The 22,403-nt window shown below is 40.8% G+C and overlaps 2 protein-coding genes across 5 annotated transcripts in view; one reads left to right on the forward strand and one right to left on the reverse strand.

The window, feature by feature from the left end:
- Window positions 1-14,011, reverse strand: LOC125084702 (cytochrome c oxidase assembly protein COX15 homolog). The gene is made up of 9 exons (XM_047702369.1): window positions 13,769-14,011; window positions 12,378-12,568; window positions 10,595-10,717; window positions 9,913-10,099; window positions 7,620-7,787; window positions 4,680-4,761; window positions 3,035-3,189; window positions 1,436-1,549; window positions 1-409 (listed from the first exon to the last, which is right to left on the reverse strand). The coding sequence occupies exons 1-9, from the start codon at window positions 13,856-13,858 to the stop codon at window positions 278-280; spliced, it is 1,242 nt and encodes a 413-aa protein (XP_047558325.1). The 5' UTR covers window positions 13,859-14,011; the 3' UTR covers window positions 1-277.
- Window positions 14,007-22,403, forward strand: part of CUTC (cutC copper transporter) — a 27,333-nt gene continuing 18,936 nt past the window's right edge. The window contains exons 1-4 of one of the 4 annotated variants that reach the window (XM_047702373.1): window positions 14,061-14,209; window positions 15,057-15,412; window positions 17,663-17,734; window positions 21,054-21,113. In XM_047702373.1, the coding sequence (XP_047558329.1) occupies window positions 17,683-17,734; window positions 21,054-21,113 (112 nt within the window). In that variant the 5' untranslated portion in view covers window positions 14,061-14,209; window positions 15,057-15,412; window positions 17,663-17,682. Of the gene's footprint in view, window positions 14,210-14,499; window positions 14,633-15,056; window positions 15,413-17,662; window positions 17,735-21,053; window positions 21,114-22,403 lie in introns of all 4 variants that reach the window. The other 3 variants (XM_047702372.1, XM_047702370.1, XM_047702371.1) reach the window with 3 other exon arrangements.

A 22,403-nucleotide genomic window follows, 5' to 3' on the forward strand; every position in this document is an offset into this window, starting at 1 on the left:
TTAAGCAGCAAAGGCAGACATTTCTTTATCTAGTACATTAAACATGATTTTCAACAAGAAAACCAAATTTACAAATATTTTTAAAAGGACTCTTAAGTTAAACATACTTAATGACACTTGATCCAGTGACTTTGTCAAAAACAGACAAAGAATTTTAAATAACTTGACCAATTTGGTATGCCAAGGTCATCCTTTTAAGAGGAAAACTCCCAAGTTCTGTGCTCTCTGATGAGCTCTCAAAAGCAATTTCAGTCCTAGGAAGCTGATCCTCTGAGAATTATTTTGGGACTCTTCGGAGTTCACTCATGAGCCAAAGGGCAACACTGAGCAGAGCCAGGGAGCCCGACTGGTGAGTGGCAGCCAAAGGAGTTGGAACGTACATCAGCAGAGTGCTAATGCCCAAGCCCACCTGTTCCAGAGGAGAGAATGCAGTAAAAAAAGCAGGAACCACAAATTCAGAATTGACATGACTGGGCATGGACAACCAAGTACATACACCTCCACATTCTCCCATCAAAACATTAAAAATATGTATTTTTAAATTTTCACAAGTAAGTATACTCACAGCAGAGGAAATTCAAACAAAACAGATAAACCTAAAATTCTCCTTAATAATCTTTTATCCTAGCCCAGCTACCCTCCCCAAAGATAGTCATCAGTTTCCATACACTCGTTCTTTTGTATCTGTGTTTATAAAGAAACATACTTTTGTGCTTTAAAAAATGGGGTTGTTCTGTTACTTGCTTTTTTTCACTTAACAATGTATGTCTTGAGACCTTATTATTTTAAACTGCTATACAGTATTACATAGTATGTGTGTACCATTGTTGTTTATTTAGGTGGTTTCTGGTTTTTCTGCTATCACAGCAATTCTACCATGAAAATTACTTTGTAGACAGGTCTTTGTGCCTTAGAATATTTCTAGGGCAGGCACTAAGAAAGTCAATTTGTTGGACCAACGGATTATACAGTTAACATTTTAAAAGCTATTGTCAAACTGCCCTCTGAAAAAACTATACCAACTCATGCTCTCACCAAGAATATAGGAAGGTATACCATTTTCCTAACCCTATGCCAATACCTGATTATCTTTTCAAAAAAAATTTTCCCCCAATCTGACAGGCACAAAATGGCAAGCATTGTTTTAATTTGCTCCTCTCTGGTAACGAGTGAGGCTAAAGACCTTTTCATGTTTATTGGCCACTCATTGTTCCTCCTGTGAGAACTGTGTATACTGATAACCCTCATTTTATTTTCTGAGTATTCTTTATTAAGATAAAAATCTTAAATAAAACAAATAATACATAAAATTTATTAGAAGATATATAAAGAGATAATCAATATTATAAATACTGAAAATATTTTCTCCTAGACTGTCACCTTTCTTTAACTTAGTTTTGGGGTCACCCTAAGACCAAAAAGAAGTGGTTTGTACCTGTGTATATGCCAAAGCTAGCAAAGTCGCTGCGGCCATCTTGGTCCTTCGAGGAAGGGAGATCCTCCGGGAAAGGAAGTAGAGCACTGTCACGGCTGTAACAGAAGTGATTCCCTGCGGGGACCAAGGCCTCTCATCAAGAATCAGGAAGAAATGCTCCACCCTCCTGCTTTCTGTTTGTCCGCTGCATCTCTCCTCTAGGACCAATGAGTCACCCTGAGGGTTCCTTGTCCCAGACCCAGAGAACCATCTGTGGCTCCTCCTATAATTACTCCTTGGTCTCCTCCATGCTCTTCTGCTTGCCACTTAAATGCTCATGTTCCCTGAGGCTTTACCAGCAGTTTCTGTACCTATCGCTTTACACACTCTCTCTTCTCAAGTGGGTGCCCCCCCCAGGTGTGGCCCTCACCTTTGAAATCACTATTTGCATCCTAATGCCTCATTTTACCTCCTCTCTAATCTTGTATTTTTAAAGCAGGGCTGACCCCAGCACATGAAGCTTATTACCTTCCTGGGCTGTGAGTAGAGGAGGTAGTGGTACTGGCAACTAGGCTAAAAACAAGCCCAAGTCTCATTTCCATTCCCCACTCTGGCAACAGGATCTCCTCCCCACTTCCATGATGTCAAGGAGAATGTTTTTCTATCATTTTCTGTATCCACTTTTCCTTTCAGCGCTGTTCATGATGACAATTCAACTGGACTTTACTTATTACAAAATGTTGTTGGTGGAGGGGCCTGAGCCCAAACAATGTAATTGGCCCAAGCCCCAGTGTTGCCTTTGGGGATCTGAGGCCTCTGGACCCCTCTTTGGGTGTGCTTCAATCATCACACGCAACACACCTCAATCTGGCGACACCCTCCATCTCCAGCCCGATGCTCATTTCAATAGTCCCATGTCTGGGTGTGTCTCAAGCATGCCACAGAACAGACTTTGGGATCTTCTTTACCTTCATTTCTATAATCCAATCTTCTATTCCTTAGAGCCTCTCTCTGATCCACCATTCTCTTCAAGCCCTTCTCCTCCATGCAGCCTAGAGCCCCACCACTCTCACCTGCATTACTGCAATGGCCCCTCTGCTTCCTGCTGGCCTCCTTGCTGCCACTCTTGCCCTGCTCCAGTGTATCATGCCCAGGCTACCAGGCCACTCTTAACATGACCCCAGCAGGCCCTTAATATCAGCTTAATTAAGATGAGAAATATTTATGATGCTCTTAGCTCCCTGGGGTTTCAGCAATTATGTGTTCAGCAACCACTGCCTTTGCCCTCTCTTCTCTACTCAGCCTCATTTCCACTAAAATCACTCTCCTTTGTGTGTGTAGGATTGAGGGATGTTATCCTTTGACAGATGGTAAAAGGCACATGTGAACTTCAGTAAGACAGTATTATCCCCAAAGCCAGAATTTGGCTGGAACAGGTGTGGATAATTAGGACAAAAACATCCCATCAGAGAATCGGTGGGAAATTTCTTCTAAAAAACAAAGGAAATCTAGTGCCCACAGTATTCTACCCTCTCAGGGCTGCCATCAGTGCTTCAGACACCCCACAGCCTGGGAGAGGCTCCCTGGACTCAGCAGCCGGTAACCACCAGCCAGACTCACCAAAATCCGGTGATCAAACTGCACCATGGTGGGATTCTCAAAAACATTCTTCAGGATGGGAGAGAAGGTAAAGAGATCCTCTGGGATCCAAGATTCTCCCATCTTCGGGAAAGAGTTGTACACAAGCCCAGCATCCAGCCCTGCCACAAAAGCCCCTATATTCCAAGGTAAATGGTATTTATTAAAATGAGATAGAAAAGAGCTCAAATACTAGTTCTGCCACAGAAAAAGTCATTATCCCAGAGTTAGACAAAAGGAATTGAGAATATAAAAGATCTACAGAAGGGGTTCTCAAACAGAGAATATACATCAGCATCACCATGGGAACTTAAAACGAAACAACACAAGTGCATTCTCACCTTCTCCCACCGAAGATTCTGCATGTCTCCCATAACTAGAAGCTCTAGAGCAAGGCACATTGGATGGAAACACTCCCTTAGTGATTTTGATGCCCTCTTTATCCCACTACGAACGCCATCTATTCTGGGAAGGCTCTTCCCTCGGATACCTGCATAATTTACTCCTTCATTTCCTAACATCTCCACTCAATGTCACCTTATCAAAGAGATCACCCCAATGATCCTGTGTAAGACAGCACTTGCCTAAACTCACCTCTATCCCCTTATCCTGCTTTATTTTTTTCATAGCACTGAACACCATCTGCCGTATGTTTTCATTGTTTATTATCTGTCTTCCCCAAATGCTCAAAAAAATGTTGAGTGAACACAGAAGTGAAAAAATTTATAAACTAAATATTGGATAAACATATAAAGTATCCATGAGTTAATGGATGACTGATCCATTATTTATGATCAAAGGAGGACTCAGGGATGTTTAGATCACATTCCTTGTTTTTAAAAATAGCACATATAAAGTCAAAATTCATGTTCTTCCATCAAAAATGGAGGGAGGTGAATCACTGGTTTGATGGTTTTCATTGGAGCAGTGCTACTGAACAGAACTTTCTGTGACGATAGAAATGTTCTATATCTGCCAGCCAACACAGTAGCTGCTAGCCACATGTGGCTACTGAGCACTTAAAATGTGCGTAGTGTGACTGACGAACTAAACTTTACATTTTATTTAATTTTAATTAAGCTTAGACAGGCATGTGAGGCTAGCGATTAATGTACTTGATGGTATAGTACTCGAGCAAGAGAGGTAGGGTAGAGATGTAATTTAAAGAATGAAAAAGACCTGTATCAGTCTCTTTGCCCCAATGAGCTCCTCATCTTAGGCCATCTTTGAGGAAAGGACTTTTCTCTGATTTACACCTAGCCTTTGCTACATGCCAGGTACTTTTCTAAGCATTTCACGTGTATCACTCATACTATTACTATCATCCCCATTTTACAAATGAGATCACTGAGGCTCAGGAGGTTACACAGCTTGCCCAAGGTCAGAGAGTTCATAGGTGATAAAGCGAGGATTCGAACCTAGGCAATCTGGATCCAGATAAATGCTCAATATTTGTGTTCAAAGGACTGGGAAGCAGAGTTTTTGGAAGGGAGGGAGAAACAGAAAACAGAGAAGGGAGATGATGGGTATGGAAAGGCTAGTGTGAAGGACAAAGTGTTTGGCAAGAGACACCCTCCACCCTGAGTGGAGAACAAAACTAGACTACACGGGATGTGAAGAGTCCTACCTGAGAGTGCGGTAAGGAACACCAGGCCTGCTGTTCCATGAGCACATCGCCTCAGCCACAGGAGCTGACGAGTTTCAGGCAACTAAAGAAAAGAAAACCATTCCGATAAACTATACTGTAGAGACTAAGGGAGACAGCAAAGATCTCCAAAGCCAAACCCTAGTGACAATCTGAGGTCAGATCTTCTTTGATGGCCTAAATAGGTTAAGCAGTCCCAACAGATTTTCTGGTCTAACATGCATCATATTTTACTACATTTATACATTTACGGTCTGTCTTCCCTGCTATCCTATAAGTCTTGTGAAGGCAGGAAATGCCATCTGTCCTGCTTAGTGAAGTAATCCTAGCTCAGGGCTTGGTATGTAAGTACTCAATACATACCTGTTCAATAATGATTTGCGTTGTTCAAGGGAAAAATGCTTCACCATGGTTGAAATGATATGCCTTAAGATACAGGACTAGATTTTCATGTTGTTTGTGATATTTCCTGTTTAGCAAATATAGTCAGAATCAAAACTGTATGAAATCCCTAAAGTAGAGGGGCACCCGGGTGGCATAGTTGGTTAAGCTTCCAACTCCTGGTTTCAGCTCAAGCAGTGATCTCAGGTCATGAGATCAAGCCCTATGTCGGGCTCCATGCTCAGCCCAGAGCCTGCTTGAGGCTTTCTGTCTCCCTCCCTCCCCTCCTGCTTCTCTCTGCTGTGCGTACTCTCTCTCAAATATATAAATCTTTAAAAAGAATGGGGGACCTGGTGGCCTGGGTGGCTCAGTGGATTAAGCCTCTGCCTTTGGCTCAGGTCATGATCTCAGGGTCCTGGGATCAAGCCCCACATTGGGCTCTCTGCTCAGCAGGGAGCCTGCTTCCCCCACCCCCTCTGCCTGCCTCTCTGCCTACTTGTGATCTCTGGGTCATGATTTCAGGGTCCTGGGATCGAGCCCTGCATCGGGCTCTCTGCTCAGCAGGGAAGTAGCCTGCTTCCCCACCCTGGCTCTCTGCCTGCCTCTCTGGCTACTTGTGATCTCTGCCTGTCAAATAAATAAAAAAATCTTTAAAAAAATAAATAAATAAAAAATAAAAAGAAATCCCAAAGGTAGAGATTCTTGCATTTAGTGTTTTCGTAAGATCAAAATTTCGTTTTATTTTTACTCTAGCCAACTTCTGATACTAATCAGTGAACAAATAATTATTAAGAATTTTATAAACAGATTACCATAAAGATACAAAGGAGTTAAGTCAGAGTGCTGCCCTTCAATGGTCTATAATCTAGTATATGAAGAGTGAGCTATCATTACTAAGATACCATAGGACCATCTATCAGAACTTTAAAAATAAGCAATTATCAATTATTAATTATTATCAATTATCTGTTGCCATCCAACAGAACTTTCTATGATGATGGAAATGTTCTATTATCTGCAGTGGCCAATACGTGCCTAATGAGGACCTGAAATGAGGCCACTGCACCTGAAAATTAAATAAAAAGTTAACTTTTTTCATTAAAAAAATTTTTAATTTATTTTTAATATTTTATTTACTTATTTGACAAAGGGAGACACAGTGAAAGAGAGAACAGCAGGGGAGTGGGTGAGGGAGAAGCAGGCTTCCCGCTGAGCTGGGTACCCAATGCAGGGGTCAATCCTAGGACCTTGGGATCATAACCTGAGCTGAAGGCAGATGCTTAACGAATGAGCCACCCAGGTGCCCCAAAAGTTAATTTTTTTTTAAACTTTAATAACTGCTTTTTAAAATATAAATTTATTTAATTTTAATTAAAATTTAAATGGCCACATGTGACTAGTAGATACTGTGTTGGAGAGCACAGCACTACATGTTTGACTATCATCTCAAATCCTTTCTGCAATTAGTGGAATATGAATAAATAAGAAGAGAAAAACAGCTGATAATTTAAAAAGTCATTGGCAACCTTTCACAGTACCATTTCCCACAGAGAGTGTTTAGGAGTGTGTGGGTATATGTGTAGGCATGTACAGAGCACCATGTACATGGGTGTCTATGTACAGAGGTGAGTGGGTGGGAGTGCCAGATGACAAGAATTTAAAGAGTGGGTTGTCAGCAAGTACAGTTACACATTAGGCAATTCATTTGAGAAGTCCAGCTTTGAAAGAAAATAAGAATTATTCCAATGTAGATTGTCTACGATACCAATGTTTTGACCCCATCTGGCTTCCCTGTGGGGATGACTGCCAAGTGCACAATTCCCTTCCATACCGGAATCAAGGCTACTGGCTCCAAGTACCTATTGGATAATTCTACTTAAAAGTCCTACTGTCATCTCAAACTTCATTCCATCAACAGGTTATCCAGGTCAACCATAACTTCAATACCTAAAATAATACTCATTTTTAGAAAGACTAGTATTTTCCTTTAATCAGCATACAGGAAAATACTTTCAGGCAAGATTATAAGAGCAGACTTGTCAGACTTGATGAGTGGTAGGTCCCCACCCAAAGAACAAATAACTCTCATGGCTCTTGTATACCCTCAGAGGTCCAGAAACAGCTCTCACTCTGGCCTTCCTCACGGCTAGCCACTATTCATCTAGGAGTCAGAAGTGGTTCGGGGGGGATAGCTCTTGTTGCAACCCCTTCCCACCATTCCTAAAGTTCGTGTTTTCACTTTTCCCAGTAGGCAATGCTGACAGGATATTTGGGTCCTGTACTAAGTTTCCTTTGAATGCGTTGCTCCAGCTCAGAAGAATAATGGTACGTTTCACTATGCAGTTCCAAAGCCTTCCAGAGTCTCGAAGTTCAATGTTGCTGTCATCTTTGGTTATACCTAATTGCTGGCAAATTGGTAGATGTTACTAAAGGAATGTGTGCATGTGGATTGATAATTTCCCATCAGAAGCAGAATTTCTGTTCCTCTGACCTTGTCAGCATCTGTGCAGATATACTAACAATATAGACTGATGTTTTTACCTTGTGCTGAGGTAGCAGCAGTGAGAGTGAAGTCCATAAACTGGCACAGTAAAGAACAAGAGCTGATCCCAGGTGGGCAGCGAGGCGGTACTGACTGACTCGAGGGATGTCATGGGAGTCTGGTTTTTCTTCTAATCCACTTTTCACCATATACCATCCCAACAGACCCTGGAACCAAAAACACAAGAGGCAAATAAAACAAGGCTGGATCTGTCCATTCAACTGTACTAGGTGAGAAAATGAGTTGTCAGTTATCGGAAGTACTCCCCACTTGACCTCTCATTTCCATACCTTCCCATATCCCCAGTACCTCAGGAGTCATATCCTACCCACATTTTCACATATAGCACCATAAATGCTTAACCACTGTTTAGATTAATATTTTATTAAAGTGTAAGCCAAATGTAGAAAAGTACACAGAAGCTTATCTACAAGCAAAACCTTAAAAATACTTGATATAATTTAACATTATGTAAAATGAAATGTAAGTAAAATATAAGAATAAAAAGGAGAGTTTTTCTATAAAAACCAGATTTAGTGTTTTGGAAAAGCTTTGATAAAGATAATTGCTTAAAAACAATTACTGTTGAGTTAGTAGGAATAGACAATTATAAAAGTCTTGCATGCACCTGGGGCACCTGGGTGGCTCAGTGGGTTAAAGCCTCTGCCTTTGGCTCAGGTCATGGTCTCAGGGTCCTGGGATCGAGCCCCGCATCAGGCTCTCTGCTCAGCAGGGAGCCTGCTTCCTCCTGTCTCCCTGCCAGCCTCTCTGCCTACTTGTGATCTCTGTCTGTCAAATAAATAAATAAAATCTTTAAAAAGAAAAAAAAAAAGTCTTGCGTGGGGAGGAATCATAAAAGTCTGTAAGGCTTTGCTGGCAGATGGCTTTGCAAATGTCTAAGTTCCCACTTCTCTTTTAAGGAAAATGAAATGAAATGGTAGTTTATGGGGATGCAAGAGATCGGAAGTTAAACTCCAATCAGAGAAATCAAAGAACAGGCCTTAGTTCTTTGTTTAAAAAAAAAAAAAAGTAATGTAAGTACATGTTTAAGCTTAAAAGTTCAAGGTATGTATTACTCTGATACCCTGCTTTAATTTTTTTCAATTCATACAAATGTCAGTTTCACTTGTATCAGATAAGATACAGCCCTTTCAACACTGCCCTCCCAAGTCAATAGAAGCATTTCAGAGAGGTAGGATTCGCCTACCTCCTCTTCTTCTTTTTTTTTTTTATTAACACATAATGTATTATTTGCTTCAGGGGTACAGGTCTGTGAATCATCAGTCTTATATGATTCACAGCTTTCCCACCTCTTCTAATAGATCTCCTCAGGAAATCTTTTAGGGCATCTCTTGCCCCCTTCGTGATTACCCTGGATTCTAATTAGCTTGATTCCATCTGCATAGGACATTGGAAGACAAAGGAGTATATAGTGTGATTTGCCAGCTTCACTTTCTTCTTCCCATAATCCTATGTGCCATCTTCAAATTGCTGCCTCCCTGGGAGTCTGCTTTAGGGTGGTTTTGGTTTTGTTTTTTTTCATTCCAAAATAAACTTTCACTTTGTTTAACCAACCCTCCCCTAATTATTGTTAGACTTTTACTATGTCTCTTTATCTCTTTCTATGGTCTCTATTTTTTCTCTTCCATCTCCCTCTTTAATTCCAATTGGTTCTTACTACTTTTGAGCTCAATTAAACAATTAGCTTCTTCCTGGTCAAATTTTGATGTTTCTTTAATGTTCTAAGATGCTCTCTGAGGGCCTTTAATTGTGACCCAAATACTCGTATGTACCTTCTCTCATATTCCTTTTTTTGGATCTCAGTCTCAGCAAACCCCTTAACTGTGGGAATCTTCAAATTTGCTTCTTCAGCCATTCTAGCACAGGGATTCCATTCCCCATCTAGCAGACAAGTCAGAAAAGAAGAGACAAGAACCCAGGAAGAGAGCCATGAGAGGAAAGAACCTCTTGTGACTTAAAAATGTATTAACCAAGTGCTTACTAATTCCAGGCACTAAACTAACTACTTTATATGCATGATCTATCTTATTTAAGTCATACAAGCTAACTAGTAGGCACTATTATTATCCCTATTTAAGGGTAAGGAAAGCATTGTCTGCAGAAGATAGAGAACTTGCCCTACTAAGTGACAGGGCTGGGCCATGCCTGTAACACTAAAATTCATCCTCTTTTCTACTCTGTTATACAGACTCAGATTCCTTCCTTAAAAACAATCCCAACGAGGGAGCTCCTGGAAGCATCTCTGGCTTCCCAAACTTGAATAAATCTTACCTGGAAGCAGACTAGCCCACATAGGGCAAGAACACGTCCTTTCATGCCACGGCTGAGCCAGCCCTTTCTCCAAAAGTAGGCAGCAGGCAGGATGTATGCGAGGCCCACAAGGCGACCCCACATTCGGTGTGAGTACTCCATGTACCAGATGAACTTGAATTCAGCCAGTGTCATATCATGATTCAAGCTGGGTGAAAAGGGAAATCAAAATAGAAAGAAGAAACATCCTGATTTTTATTTCCAGACAGAATGCAGGAGCATTCTCAGTTTCAAAGCTTGAAATGAAAGGTCTGCCTTCTTCCTCATCAGTGATGTCAGGATCACTTTGGAACTGGAGGTTTAGAGTAGGAAGCTCACTAAACATTAACTGAAGCAAATATCGAGAAACAATGGAATCTCACCATACTAAAATGTTTAAATAAGCAAAAGATTGAAAGGGCCTAGTGGGATATTTACTTGATTTTCTATTATACTTACTTTTTAAAAAAAGATTTTATTTATTTATTTGAGAGAGAAAATGAGTGAGAGAGAGCGAGAGCATTAGTGGGGATAGAGAGAGAAGCAGACTCCCCTGCTGAGCAGGGGGCCTGACATGGGGCTCAATCCCAGGACCCCAGGATCATGACTTGAGCCGAAGGCAGATGCATAACTGACTGAACCACCCAGAGGCCCCTATACTTACATTTTAAATTCCGGAAATTGCTGATATTTTTGGAATTCTGTTTCCCATTCCTCTTGACTAGTAGGTGGCTTCATCTCCTTTATCAAATGCCAGTCTACCATTGAAAGGCCAGACTCTGTCAACCTTAAGATAAGAAAGAAGTGTGTGTGATACATGCACACACACACGTGCACACACAATGCCGGACTTCTCATAAATGGTTTACAGAACCAAATGGATCTGAACTTAACCCCTCTAAAGGTAAACACATCATTTTAGTGTATTCTTTTTTGACACCTTGCTTTCTTCTTACTACTTAAAATTTCACCAGAAACAGCTGCCATCAGATACAAATTTCTTTACTCCTTGTTCTCTCGATCCTTTAATTCAGCTCTTTTTACTTTTTTCTTTTACTAGCATTCTTTAACAGGTAAAATCAACCCTTAGAGCAAAGACATGTGCCCTCAATGAATAAGTGACAGAGGGATTATTTACAGAGGGAAAAGAGATTTGTTGCAGATATAAAACAGTTTAGACTCTTGAGTGAATTTAAAGCTAATAAAACTTAAATTTGTCATAATTTCCCATAAGTCTATATAACATACGGTATTTTGAAATAAGAGTACAGGGAATGTGGAGAGAATTTGAGGAACACATACTGTATTAACACCAGAAGGTATTTTCACCAAAAGGTGTGTGTCTCTAAAGTGAAAGCCAGATTTAGGTCGGAAGCAGCAAATGTATAAGATGAACCTGGAATATCTTATCCACAAAGCAAAGAATTTAGTTACTAGGATTCTGTCAAAAAGACTCAGGAGGCAATTTGAAGAGGCTCTCATTGACTAAAGATGGAACAATTTGACCAAATCATCAGGGCAATGGATCAAAACATCAAATATACTTAAACCTATGAACTTATAATACTTAAAACCCAAGCCCTTTATTGATCACCTTTGGAGGATGCTTGGAATCCAACTTCTTACTTTCAAAACTGGTAAATTAAGAGGAAGATTCAAGTATTTATCCTGCCTTTCTTATAGAAACTGTACCTTATAATAACAAAATTGTTGATGAGGGCAAGTTTTTCTTTAGAGTTGAGCTAATAAAATATTACAGTTTTGCAACTGTAACAAAATCATGGATCTAGGCAATGATCATCAATGGCTGTTGGCATCTCTAATGGACACCAGATATTTATGAATGTCGTAATCACTTATGAAGTATTTTGCCCCCTGCTCCCAACCTGAATCTGATCAAGCAAAAAGTGGTTTACAGGAAATACTGGGGATAATGGGACATGTTAAACACCACCACAAGTATGCAGTTAACAAAATCCAGACTGGGAAACTCCATAGGACCAATCAGTTACATTTCTTTAATAGAAAAAAAAAAAAACTACATGAAATGGGGGAGGGAGGGAGAAGAATCTACAGATTTAAAGGGACCCAAGAGGCATACAATACAATTGTGATCTGTTTATGTGCATTTAATTCAAACAAACTGTTTTTTTTTTTTAATTTTTGAGACAAACTTGAAAACTGTTTGTAGAGGGAAAATATATACAAATAATGCACAGCAAACAGGTAAGACCTAAACCAGGCTTTATGAAGGGCTCCCAATAATAACTCTATAAACTGTTCTATGGCAGGCAAGCCCTCAGACATGTCCCACTTTAGGCCTCAGTTTCTACATATATAAAATGAGGGAGTGAGACTAGATGATTCCCAAGGTCCCTTCCCCCTTGGTCATCCTGTGCTTCTACTGATGACCCAAAGAGCTGACTCGCTACAAGCAAATTACTCACCTAGTCACTCCACCAAGAATAACTGCTCCAGCCACTGTTCCACTGCAGACCAGGAGCCATCGACCTACCACCCGCTCAGCAGCTTTTGAGGGAAGGGACACTGTACCCCTTCCAGACTGCAAAGTTACTTCAGAGATGGTGCTGTACTGCCCTGGCCTCAGGGAGCGCCTGATCCCACAGCTGCAACCACACTAAGGATCAAGACAGACAAATTACAACTGGCGACAGAGGGAAAGGCCTCAGTCCACTGTTCTCAAACACAATCCCACTCTGTCTAGACTGGAGTACCCTGTATGGCCACATCTCCACCGCTTCTGCCCTAGTAAATCATCATCTCCTATCTGGATTACTGCATCCAGCCCACAACTGGCTCTGCTCTAGTTCTGCCTCACTCCAATACATTCCCACACTACATGACCCTTCTGGTCTCTGCATACTTCCCCCAGACTTTACACCTAGATATGTATTATTTTCTTTCTTGCTGACTGGGATGCTCCCTGCCTCCTTACTGAGAATATCTACAATACATCTCAGTTCAGATGCCACCTCCTCTGGGAAATATTCCTAGATTCTCCTGGGTCTGCAACAGGTCATTCCCCCAGCACACTGTACCTTTCCTATCTCAGCCCTTAAAACATTGTAATGTACTTCAGGTTTATTTGTTTCCATCTCCCACTAAGCTGAGTTGCAGGACAGAAGTGTCTGGTCAGTCTGGCTCTTTGTCTCCTGACACTTTTGTTCCTAACACAGTTCCCTTACATAACAAGACCTTAATAAAGATTTGACAAATGAATTACAAATGTATTAACTGTGCTTTCCTCCAGGGCAAGAGCCTTTTGTTATTTATCTTTTGCTTCCCAGCTCCCAAGACATAATAATCACTCAATAATTATTTGTTGAGCGAATGCAAGTCCTCTTCTGACTCTGTCCCTGAGTCTAAAGATTTGTGTTCTGTTTCCTAACTTCAGTGAACTTAAATTAAGCGTCAATTTCCTTCTCTGTGGAATGGGGTTATAAGTTCCTTACCTGGCTACATGGGGACTTTTAGCAAAAACCAAATATGCAGGTAAAAATTACTGAGCTCTTACTATGTGCTAAACGCTTGCTGTATATGAAATTAATTAACTCTTACCACAACTGTACGAAGTAGGTATTGCTATTCCCATTTCACAGATGGAAGGAATTAAGGCACAGAAAGGTTACTTAACTTGGTTAATACCATATAGCCAGTAAGTGGCAGGTCCGGATCCTACCTCAGGGACTCTGGGTACAAAGAAATGCGCTGTGAATTTAAAGGAACTACGGGAATGTGATGTGGGGTTATCTGTTATCTTTCTCCTGACTCTCGACTCCTGTACGATTCCGCGACCGAGTCCTCTGCGGTGCAATACCTGGGTTCTAGGCGCCGCCCTGGGAACAAGGAGCCGGAGACACGGGCTCCCCACAAAGGCCTTCACGGGCAGAAAGAGTAATCGCTGCATACTGAAGACCGTGCAAAGAAACCACGTCCAAACCCCAGCTCCCTGTGGTCTCCTTTCTCCACCACTGAACAAAAAGACACTTCCGGGTCATACAGCGTGACCCCTCCTTCTCAGAGGGCAAGAAGCGACTGCGACTGCGTCAGCGACTCTCCTCTCGCGGGGGCTGCTGGGTCTGGGTGTCGGGGACGCGCAGAGGTGCGCGCAGCCGTGAGGCGCGCTTCCTTGGTCGCGCGCGCCGGAACCCCGACTCCGTAGAAACCGAAGACGCAGGAGAGAGGAACGCGTCGAGCATGAAGAGGCAGGGGGCCTCCTCGGAGCGGAAACGGGCGCGCATACCGTCCGGGAAAGCCGGTGCGGAAGGGGGCGGGGAGGGGGCGGTCATCCGACTTGACAGCGCGGGGCGGGCCTGCGGGAGTTCTGGCCAGTGATGTCGCGATTTCTCTCCGAGCACTTCGCCCACCCCCTCGCAGCTCGCCGCGGGGCACGTTCTGTCGTTCTGGCTTTAAATGTGGGGAAGCCGAGGGCCTGAGAAAGGGCTTGTAGCGAGAGTGACCGGGCTCTGGAACCAGGCGTGTGGGCTCGAATCCCGGCGCCACCACATTTAGAGTGCGACCGTGTTCAAGTTGGTTAACTTCTCTCAGCCTCACGTTCCCCGGCGCGACGCGAGGCTACCAGTCCCCACCCCGAGGCGTCGTTGGGACAGTTAGATGCCGAGCGCTGAGCTCCGTGCCAACCCCTGTGACCGCTTGGTAACCTGTAGCTGCTGCGGCGGAGGTGAGGACTGTCCCCAAAGCTGCACAGCTGCCGGGTGCCGGAGCTTGTGACTGCCCCCAGTCCTGAGTGCTTGCTGCTGAGCCAGGCGGGACGGCGTGGCAGGTGCTAGGGGATTTGGCAGACCCCCCTCCACCCCGCACCTGAACTCTTGGTTCCTGTGGACCAGGAAAGCTTTTTGATCTCAGGACCCATTTCCCCTCCTAAAAATTAATTGAGAACCTCAGAGACGTTTTACTTATATAGGCTGAGTCTATTGGTGTTGCTCCTATACGAAGTTAAAACAGAAAATTTAAAATATTAATTAGGAACCCATTACGTGTCAGCACAAATCACATTGTGAGTGTGTGACAAATAACTCTCTTACTAAACAAACAAATAGAATGCCAGTGTTTTATTATTTTTTTTTTTTGCAAATCTTTTTAAGATCTAGATTAATGGAACTGTTACTTCTGCATTCAATCTGACCTGTCAGGGAGCCGCTTGAAAATTCCACGCCACTTGTGAGAGAATGAGCGTGAACAAGGCAAATAAAGTCTCAGTATTATTATGAAAATGCTTGTAAAGGCACAGACTCTGAGAGGGTCTTAAAGGCCCCGGCAGCTAACTGGACTACCACACTTTGAGAACTGCTGCTCCAAACAGATACCTTTTGTGGAGCAGATGGACGCCTTTGATTCCTACAAATAACTGTTTCCTGGACAGCTGACTTACTCTGCCTTCTGCCAGAGCCTCCCCTGTGCGCCTCCCTCCTCTCCTGGCCAAAGTCCTTCCTCCTGTGAGGCAAGTGGTACCTCTGCAGCACTGTCCAGTTAGACTGATGGGACAGCTGGTGTGGGTGGCTCTCTGGAAACTTGGAGTGAATGCAGTACTCTTGGTTAAGAACATAGAGTGGCTCTTAAGTCTTAACAGTGTGAGACTGACAGTCTTCTTTTAAATAAGTGAGAGTGTTGCAGTTTGATGTAAGCAGATGATAGATGTTTGTTTTTCAAATTAAAAATAGCCTTTTGGGGCACCTGGATGGGCTCAGTTGGTTAAGCCTTTGCCTTTGGCTCAGGTCATGATCCCAGGGTCCTGGGATAGAGCCCCACATCCAGCTCCCTGCTCAGCAGAGGGCCTGCTTCTCCCTCTCCCTCTGCCTGCTGCTCTGCCTGCTTGTGCTCTCTCTCGATCTCTCTGTCAAATGAATAAATAAAATCTTTTTATAAAAAGCCTATTAAAGGGCGCCTGGGTGGCTCAGTGGGTTAAGCCGCTGCCTTCGGCTCAGGTCATGATCTCAGGGTCCTGGGATCGAGTCCCGCATCGGGCTCTCTGCTCAGTGGGGAGCCTGCTTCCCTCTCTCTCTCTCTCTGCCTGCCTCTCCGTCTACTTGTGATCTCTCTCTGTCAAATAAATAAATAAAATCTTTTAAAAAAAAGCCTATTAAAAAATGATAAAAGCAATATTGGGTAGAAAAAAAGCAACATAGAAAAGTAAAAAGAGGAGGACCCATACTCAGTTCGTAAAACAGCAGACTCTTTTTTTTTTTTTAAGATTTTATTTATTTATTTGACAGAGAGCAAGAGCACATAAGCAGATGGAGCGGCAGAGGGAAAAGGAGAAACAAGCTCCCTGCTGAGCAGGGAGCCCAATGTGGGGCTCCATCCCAGGACCCTGGGATCATAACCTGAAGCAGAGTCAGTTGCTTAACCAACTGAGCCACCCAGGCACCCCCAAGCATCAGACTCTCCATCTCAGCTCAAATCTTAATCTCAGCCTGACGTTTGGGTTCCACAGTGGTCTCCAGGCTGGGCTTTTTTAAGTGGAGCCTACTTAAAAAAAAAAAAAAAAAAAAAAGGTAGAAAGAGGAAAGTAAAAGTAATTCCAAATCTTACCACATAGTAGCCATCTTTATCAGCACGTAGTGATTCTTTTAGGTATTACTGCATGGAGTATACATTTAATACTCTTAATTGTAAAAAAGCAAAGCAAAACAAAAAACTTACGTATTCAACTTACAGAAAAACTCCAAACATATTTTCATCACACTTTTAGTGTAAATACATGAATGAAATTTGTGAATTTATATTATTCAGCCTTTAGTAAGTCTTTGCATGACTACTGTGTACCAAGGTAGACACTGTGCTTGTTGTAGGTGATAATGAAGATTTCTCACATAAAAACCTTAGGAACTTTAGGTCAAGTAAAATGGAACAGATACCTATCTACATACATAATAATAAGAGGTAGAAAGTAATTAGTATTTTAAGAAGATACAATTAGTGTTTTAAAGAGGAACATATAATTTATGAAGAGTTATATGAGTTCAAAAGAGGGAGATCCCTACTTTGGGAGAGAGGAGATATGGAAATGTGATTCAATATGAATCTTGGAAGATTTTACCATTCAAAGATGGAGCCGGCAGGACTTTGTGGTTTGGGGAGATGGTATAAGCAAGAGCAAAGATGAGAATTGAGGGCAACTGGAGGTTTATAGAGGAAATAATATGTCATTTGTTAATGATAACTTTTTGTATACACAATGGGTACTCTCCACTTTACATTAATTAAATTTAGTCCTCACTACTCTGAGGTAGGTTCTAAAAGCTACTCTGTTTTATAGAAAACTTAAGCTAAGTAACTTGTCTGGGATCACACAAATAAGTAGTGGGGCCAAGATTTGAAGTCCATCCTTGTTCTTAAACATATCTTTATAAAAACATTTAAACATACTCTGAAAACATTGAGAAACATTGAAAAAATCTGACTTAGAATATGATGATGAGGGCTATGTTTTAGGAAGATTAATTTGGCATTCAGTGTATATTTTCTTCAGCATAATTTATTATACATAGGTCTGTGTACTTACTTCATAGTTAAGAGACCGATTTAATACTCAGTATGGTATTTTATTGCATTCATGGTCTCTAGTGTATTTACCTACTTGCCTATTATTGGACATTGGATTTGGGCAGCAAAATATAAAATAATGGTTGTCAATTGGTCTGGATGGATAGTACCATCAATGAATTGCATTGCTTTCTATGTGTTTTAGGAACAGCAAATGGATTTCTCATGGAAGTGTGTGTTGATTCAGTAGAGTCAGCTGTAAATGCAGAACGAGGAGGTAAGACAAAAGAGAATGAATGACAGTTGGCAATCCTTCTAAAAGTCTGAAAATGGGGATGCCTGCGTGGCTCAATTGGTTAAGCATCCAACTCTTGATTTCTGCTTAAGTCATGATCTCAGGATTGTAAAATTGAGCCCCAGGTCAGACTCAGCGCTGGGTGTGGAGCGTGCTTGGAATTCTCTCTCCCTCTCCCTCTGCCCCTCCTTCTGTCCTCTCTCTCCCTCTAAAAAAAACAGTCTGAAAAGGAATCCTATGAACTGATCTTGGGAGCCCTTGTGATCTCTAAGGATCCTAGTAATCTTTTTGAAAACAGCCAACCAACTGGAAAACATACTGGAAAATTATCATCTTTATCATCTTCTAATCTTACTCCTCCAATAGATCACATTTTGAGTCAAGTGTCCATAATAGTGCTTACTCACCAACTTCATGTTTTTTCAATTGAACTTAGCAAAGACTTCATTTTTTTTCAAACTGTTGACTTAAAGATGATTTAAGAGTTTTGCTGCCATTTTCATCATCAAGACTTTTATCATTATCTTTCTTTTTAAAAAGATTTATTTGAGAGAGAGCAAAAGAGAGAGCACAAGTGGGTGGAGGGGCAGAGGTAGATGGAGAAGCAGGCTCCCTGCTCTCAGGGCTCAATCCCAGGACCCTGAGATCATGACCTGAACTGTAGGAGGACACTTAACCAACTGAGCTAACCAGGTGCCCACATTATCTTTTTTTTTTTTTTTTTAACATTATCTCTTTTACCTCCAGGTTTGTTTTGCATTCTGAACCTGCTTTAATGGGGGAAATTTAGACATTCCCTTCATCTCAGGGTCAGAAATTTGTAAAGACTTTTTATCATGGAAAATTTCAAACATATACAAAAGTAGAATAGTATATTGAATCCCCATGTACTCATCACTCAGCATCTGCTAGTTTCAGCACATGGCCAATATTTCAACTATATCAGGAAATCAGGACACTTTTATAAAGAGCAACATAGTATAGGGGTGCCTGGGTAGCTCAGTTGGTTAAACATCTGGCTCTTGATTTCAGCTCATGCCATGATCTCAGATTAAGGAATCTGCTTGAGATTTTCTCCCTCTCTCTCTCTGCTTCTCCCCCTGCTGTCATGTGTGCATGCACATGCTCTCTCAATAAGTAAATAATTTTTTTTTAAGAGCCACATGGTAGGGGCGCCTGGGTGGCTCAGTGGGTTAAAGCCTCTGCCTTCGGCTCAGGTCATGATCTCAGGGTGCTGGGATGGAGCCCCGCGTTGGGGGGGGGGCTCTGCTCAGCGGGGAGCCTGCTTTCTCCTCTCTCTCTGCCTGCCTTTCTGCCTACTTGTGACCTCTATGTCAAATAAATAAATAAAATCTTAAAATTTAAAAAAAAAAGCCACATGGTATGTATTTTCAGTTTTACTGGCAACATTTGGTCTTCGTGGAATATTCTTTGTATTTTTTAAATAATCCTCTGAAAATGTAAAAACAGTTCTTAATTTGGCAATAAAAAAAGAGTAAAGTTCTGATATGTGCTACAACCTAGATGATCTTGAAATTCATTATAAATGGAAAAAAACAGTCACAAAATACCACATGCTATATGATTCCACCTGTACAAAATGCCACATTAGGTAAATTTTGCTATTTTTTAATTTTTTAAAGATTTATTTATTTATTTATTTGACAGAGAAAGAGAGATCACAAGTAGGCAGAGAGGCAGGCAGAAGAGAAAGGGAGGAAGCAGGCTTCCCGTGAAGCAGAGAGCCCAATGTGGGGCCGATCCCAGGACGCTGAGATCATAACCTGAGCCCAAGGCAGAGGCTTTAACCCAGTGAGCCACCCAGGTGCCCCTCACATTAGGCAAATTTTATTTTTTATTTTATTTTTTTAATTACTTTTTAAAAGATTTTTTATTTATTAGACAGACAGAGATCACAAGTAAGCAGAGAGGCAGGCAGAGAGAGAAGAAGGGAAGCAGGCTTGCCACTGAGCAGAGAGCCTGATGTGGGGCTCGATCCCAGGACCCTGGGATCATGACCTGAGCCAAAGGCAGAGGCTTTAACCCACTGAGCCACCCAGGCGCCCAGCATTAGGCAAATTTTAGAGGCAGAAAGTAGATTAGTGGTTGCCTAGGGTTGAGGGGCATGGGAGAACAGAGGTGACTGCTAAAGGGTATGAGGTTTCTTTTTGGGATGAGGAAAATGTTCTAAAATTAATTGTGGTGATGGCTACAAAACTCTGTAAGTATACTAAATGTATTGAATTGTATACTTTAAATGGGTGAATTATATGGTATGTGAATTATGTAGCAATAAAGATTTTTATTTTTTAAAAAACAAATACATTTTTAACTTATAGGTCATAACAAAAAAAGCTGTGGCCTTTGGCCTGCAGTGGATTAAGATATTGTCAGCCTGATCCATTCTTTATAAGGTTTTTTTCATCTTTTTACTTAATAATTTTAGCACTGCATCTTTTAGTAGGGTTTGAAAATTTGTACTATATTACATCAAACATTTACTTTTCACTTATTAGCAGTATGCTTCTTCTATAAAGAACTTTTCCTCATCAACTGTTTATCTTGAGGTTGAGTTTCTAGAAGAAAGGCAGGATAAATGCTTGCTCCTTTTCCAGTTTACTGATTTTTGGATAATGAGTTTATTCTCTATATCCCAGTGAATTGTTTTATCATCATGAATTTAGATTTAGACATATTTCATATGTTTTACTCCTCTATAGTTATTCTTCTTATTGATTCTCCCATGTTTGACTGGTACGAGCCTCTTCAGCCTGGATCCTGAGACTCTCTTGACATGACCCTGTAGGCTGATGGCTAATCTGCTTTTAGCATTCACTTATTCTTGAAATTATTTTGATGTAAGCTATTTAAAATTACCTTGTACTTTTATATATCTTAGAATAATAAAGACTCTTGCAAAAGATTATCCGTGAAGGTCAGGGTTCCACTATTGTCAATCCAGACCATATTTATTCTGAGTCACATCCTTGTACATGGAGAAGAAACCCTGTAATACAAAATTTCAAGAGACCAAGCTTAACTTGAATTAACTCTTAAGTTTGATATCAGTAACACCAGATGACTTGCAGAATATAGTTGGGATTAAAAGAAAAGTTTTAGTCTAGTTTTATAATTTGATTTCTTTCAGTTCCTAAGACTCTGCTCTATATTTGGAAAAAATGTTAAGTTTACTGTTTCATAAATGTTTATTTTGGATGATAATTTCTGAGAAGTGCTTCTTAACATTTTTCTTAATTTTTTAAAAGTTGTATTGAGCAATTCCTTTTTTTTTTTTACATAGGTGCTGGTCGGATTGAATTATGTTCTGGCTTACTGGAAGGAGGAACCACACCCAGCATGGGTTAAGTGTTTTCCCTATTTTCTGGTAGGAGTTTATAGAGCCTGGAGACAATAGAAAATATGTTTCATTGAGATCCTTTACTAATGTTAACAATGTTAACATTAGTTAGTATGTGTGTGTGTGTGTGTATATATATATATATATATTAGATATGTTAACAATGCTGTAGATATTAAATTAGTTACAGGTGCTTATGGTTGTAAATAAACTTCAAAGATGAGATCCTTGTACATCAAAAAGTTGAGAGATAGTTACTGTTAACGTTATCTTTTCATCCTGGCATCTTCAGCATATTGACTTTTGTCTTCATTTCTCCCATCCTGGTCTTTGTGCTGTTATCATACATTTTGCTTCTGTATATGTTAAAAATACATACACTCCACACTGCATTTTTTAAAATTATGTTATATCAGTCACCATTCAATACTTCATTAATTTTTGATGTAGTGTTCCATGATTCATTATTTGCATATAACACCCATTATTTTTGTTTAAAGAGCCAATTGGGGCACCTGGGTGGCTCAGTTGGTTGAGCATCCGACTCTTGAGTTCATCTCAGGTCATGATCTTAGGGTTGTGGATTGAGCCCCATGTTTGGCTCCGCACTCAGTTGGGAATTGGCTTGAGATTCTCTCCCTCTCCCACTGCCCCTCCCCCACCAACTAGTGCTCTTTTTCACACTCTCTCTCTCTCGAATAAATAAATATTCCAAAAAAGAAGAATCAATTATCTCTTTTAAAGAGATTAAACTAATAAGAAAACAATCATGTATTTACCTATGTGTAGTTACTATTTCTGATGTTCTTCATTCCTTCATGTATGTCCGTATTTCCATCTGATTTCATTTTCCTTCTGTCTGAAGTAATTCTTTTAACATTTTTCTTGTAGTACAAATATGCTGGGGATGAATTCATTCAGCTTTTATATATCTCAGAACATCTTTCCCCATTTTTTGGAAGTTATTTTTGCTGGGTGTGGAATTCTAGATCAATAGTATGTGTTTTTTTTTTCCTTCTTTCAGTACTTTAAAGATGTTTCTCCACTGTCTTCTTCTTGCTGGTGTTATTTCTCATATGAAATATCATCTGTACCTTTGTTTCTTTGTTTTTCTATGTAATGGCTCTTTTTCGTGGTTGCTTTAAAATTTTTTTCTTTATTCCTGGTTTGAGCAATATGATATGATATACCTGATTATAGTTTTCTTCATGTTTCTTGGACCTGGGCATTTGTAGTTTTCATCACATTTGGAAAATTTTCCTCATTCAGTGTACACCACCCCTTCCTTAAGAA

The sequence above is a fragment of the Lutra lutra genome, chromosome 14 (assembly GCF_902655055.1).
Source record: "Lutra lutra chromosome 14, mLutLut1.2, whole genome shotgun sequence".
NCBI lineage: Eukaryota > Metazoa > Chordata > Mammalia > Carnivora > Mustelidae > Lutra > Lutra lutra.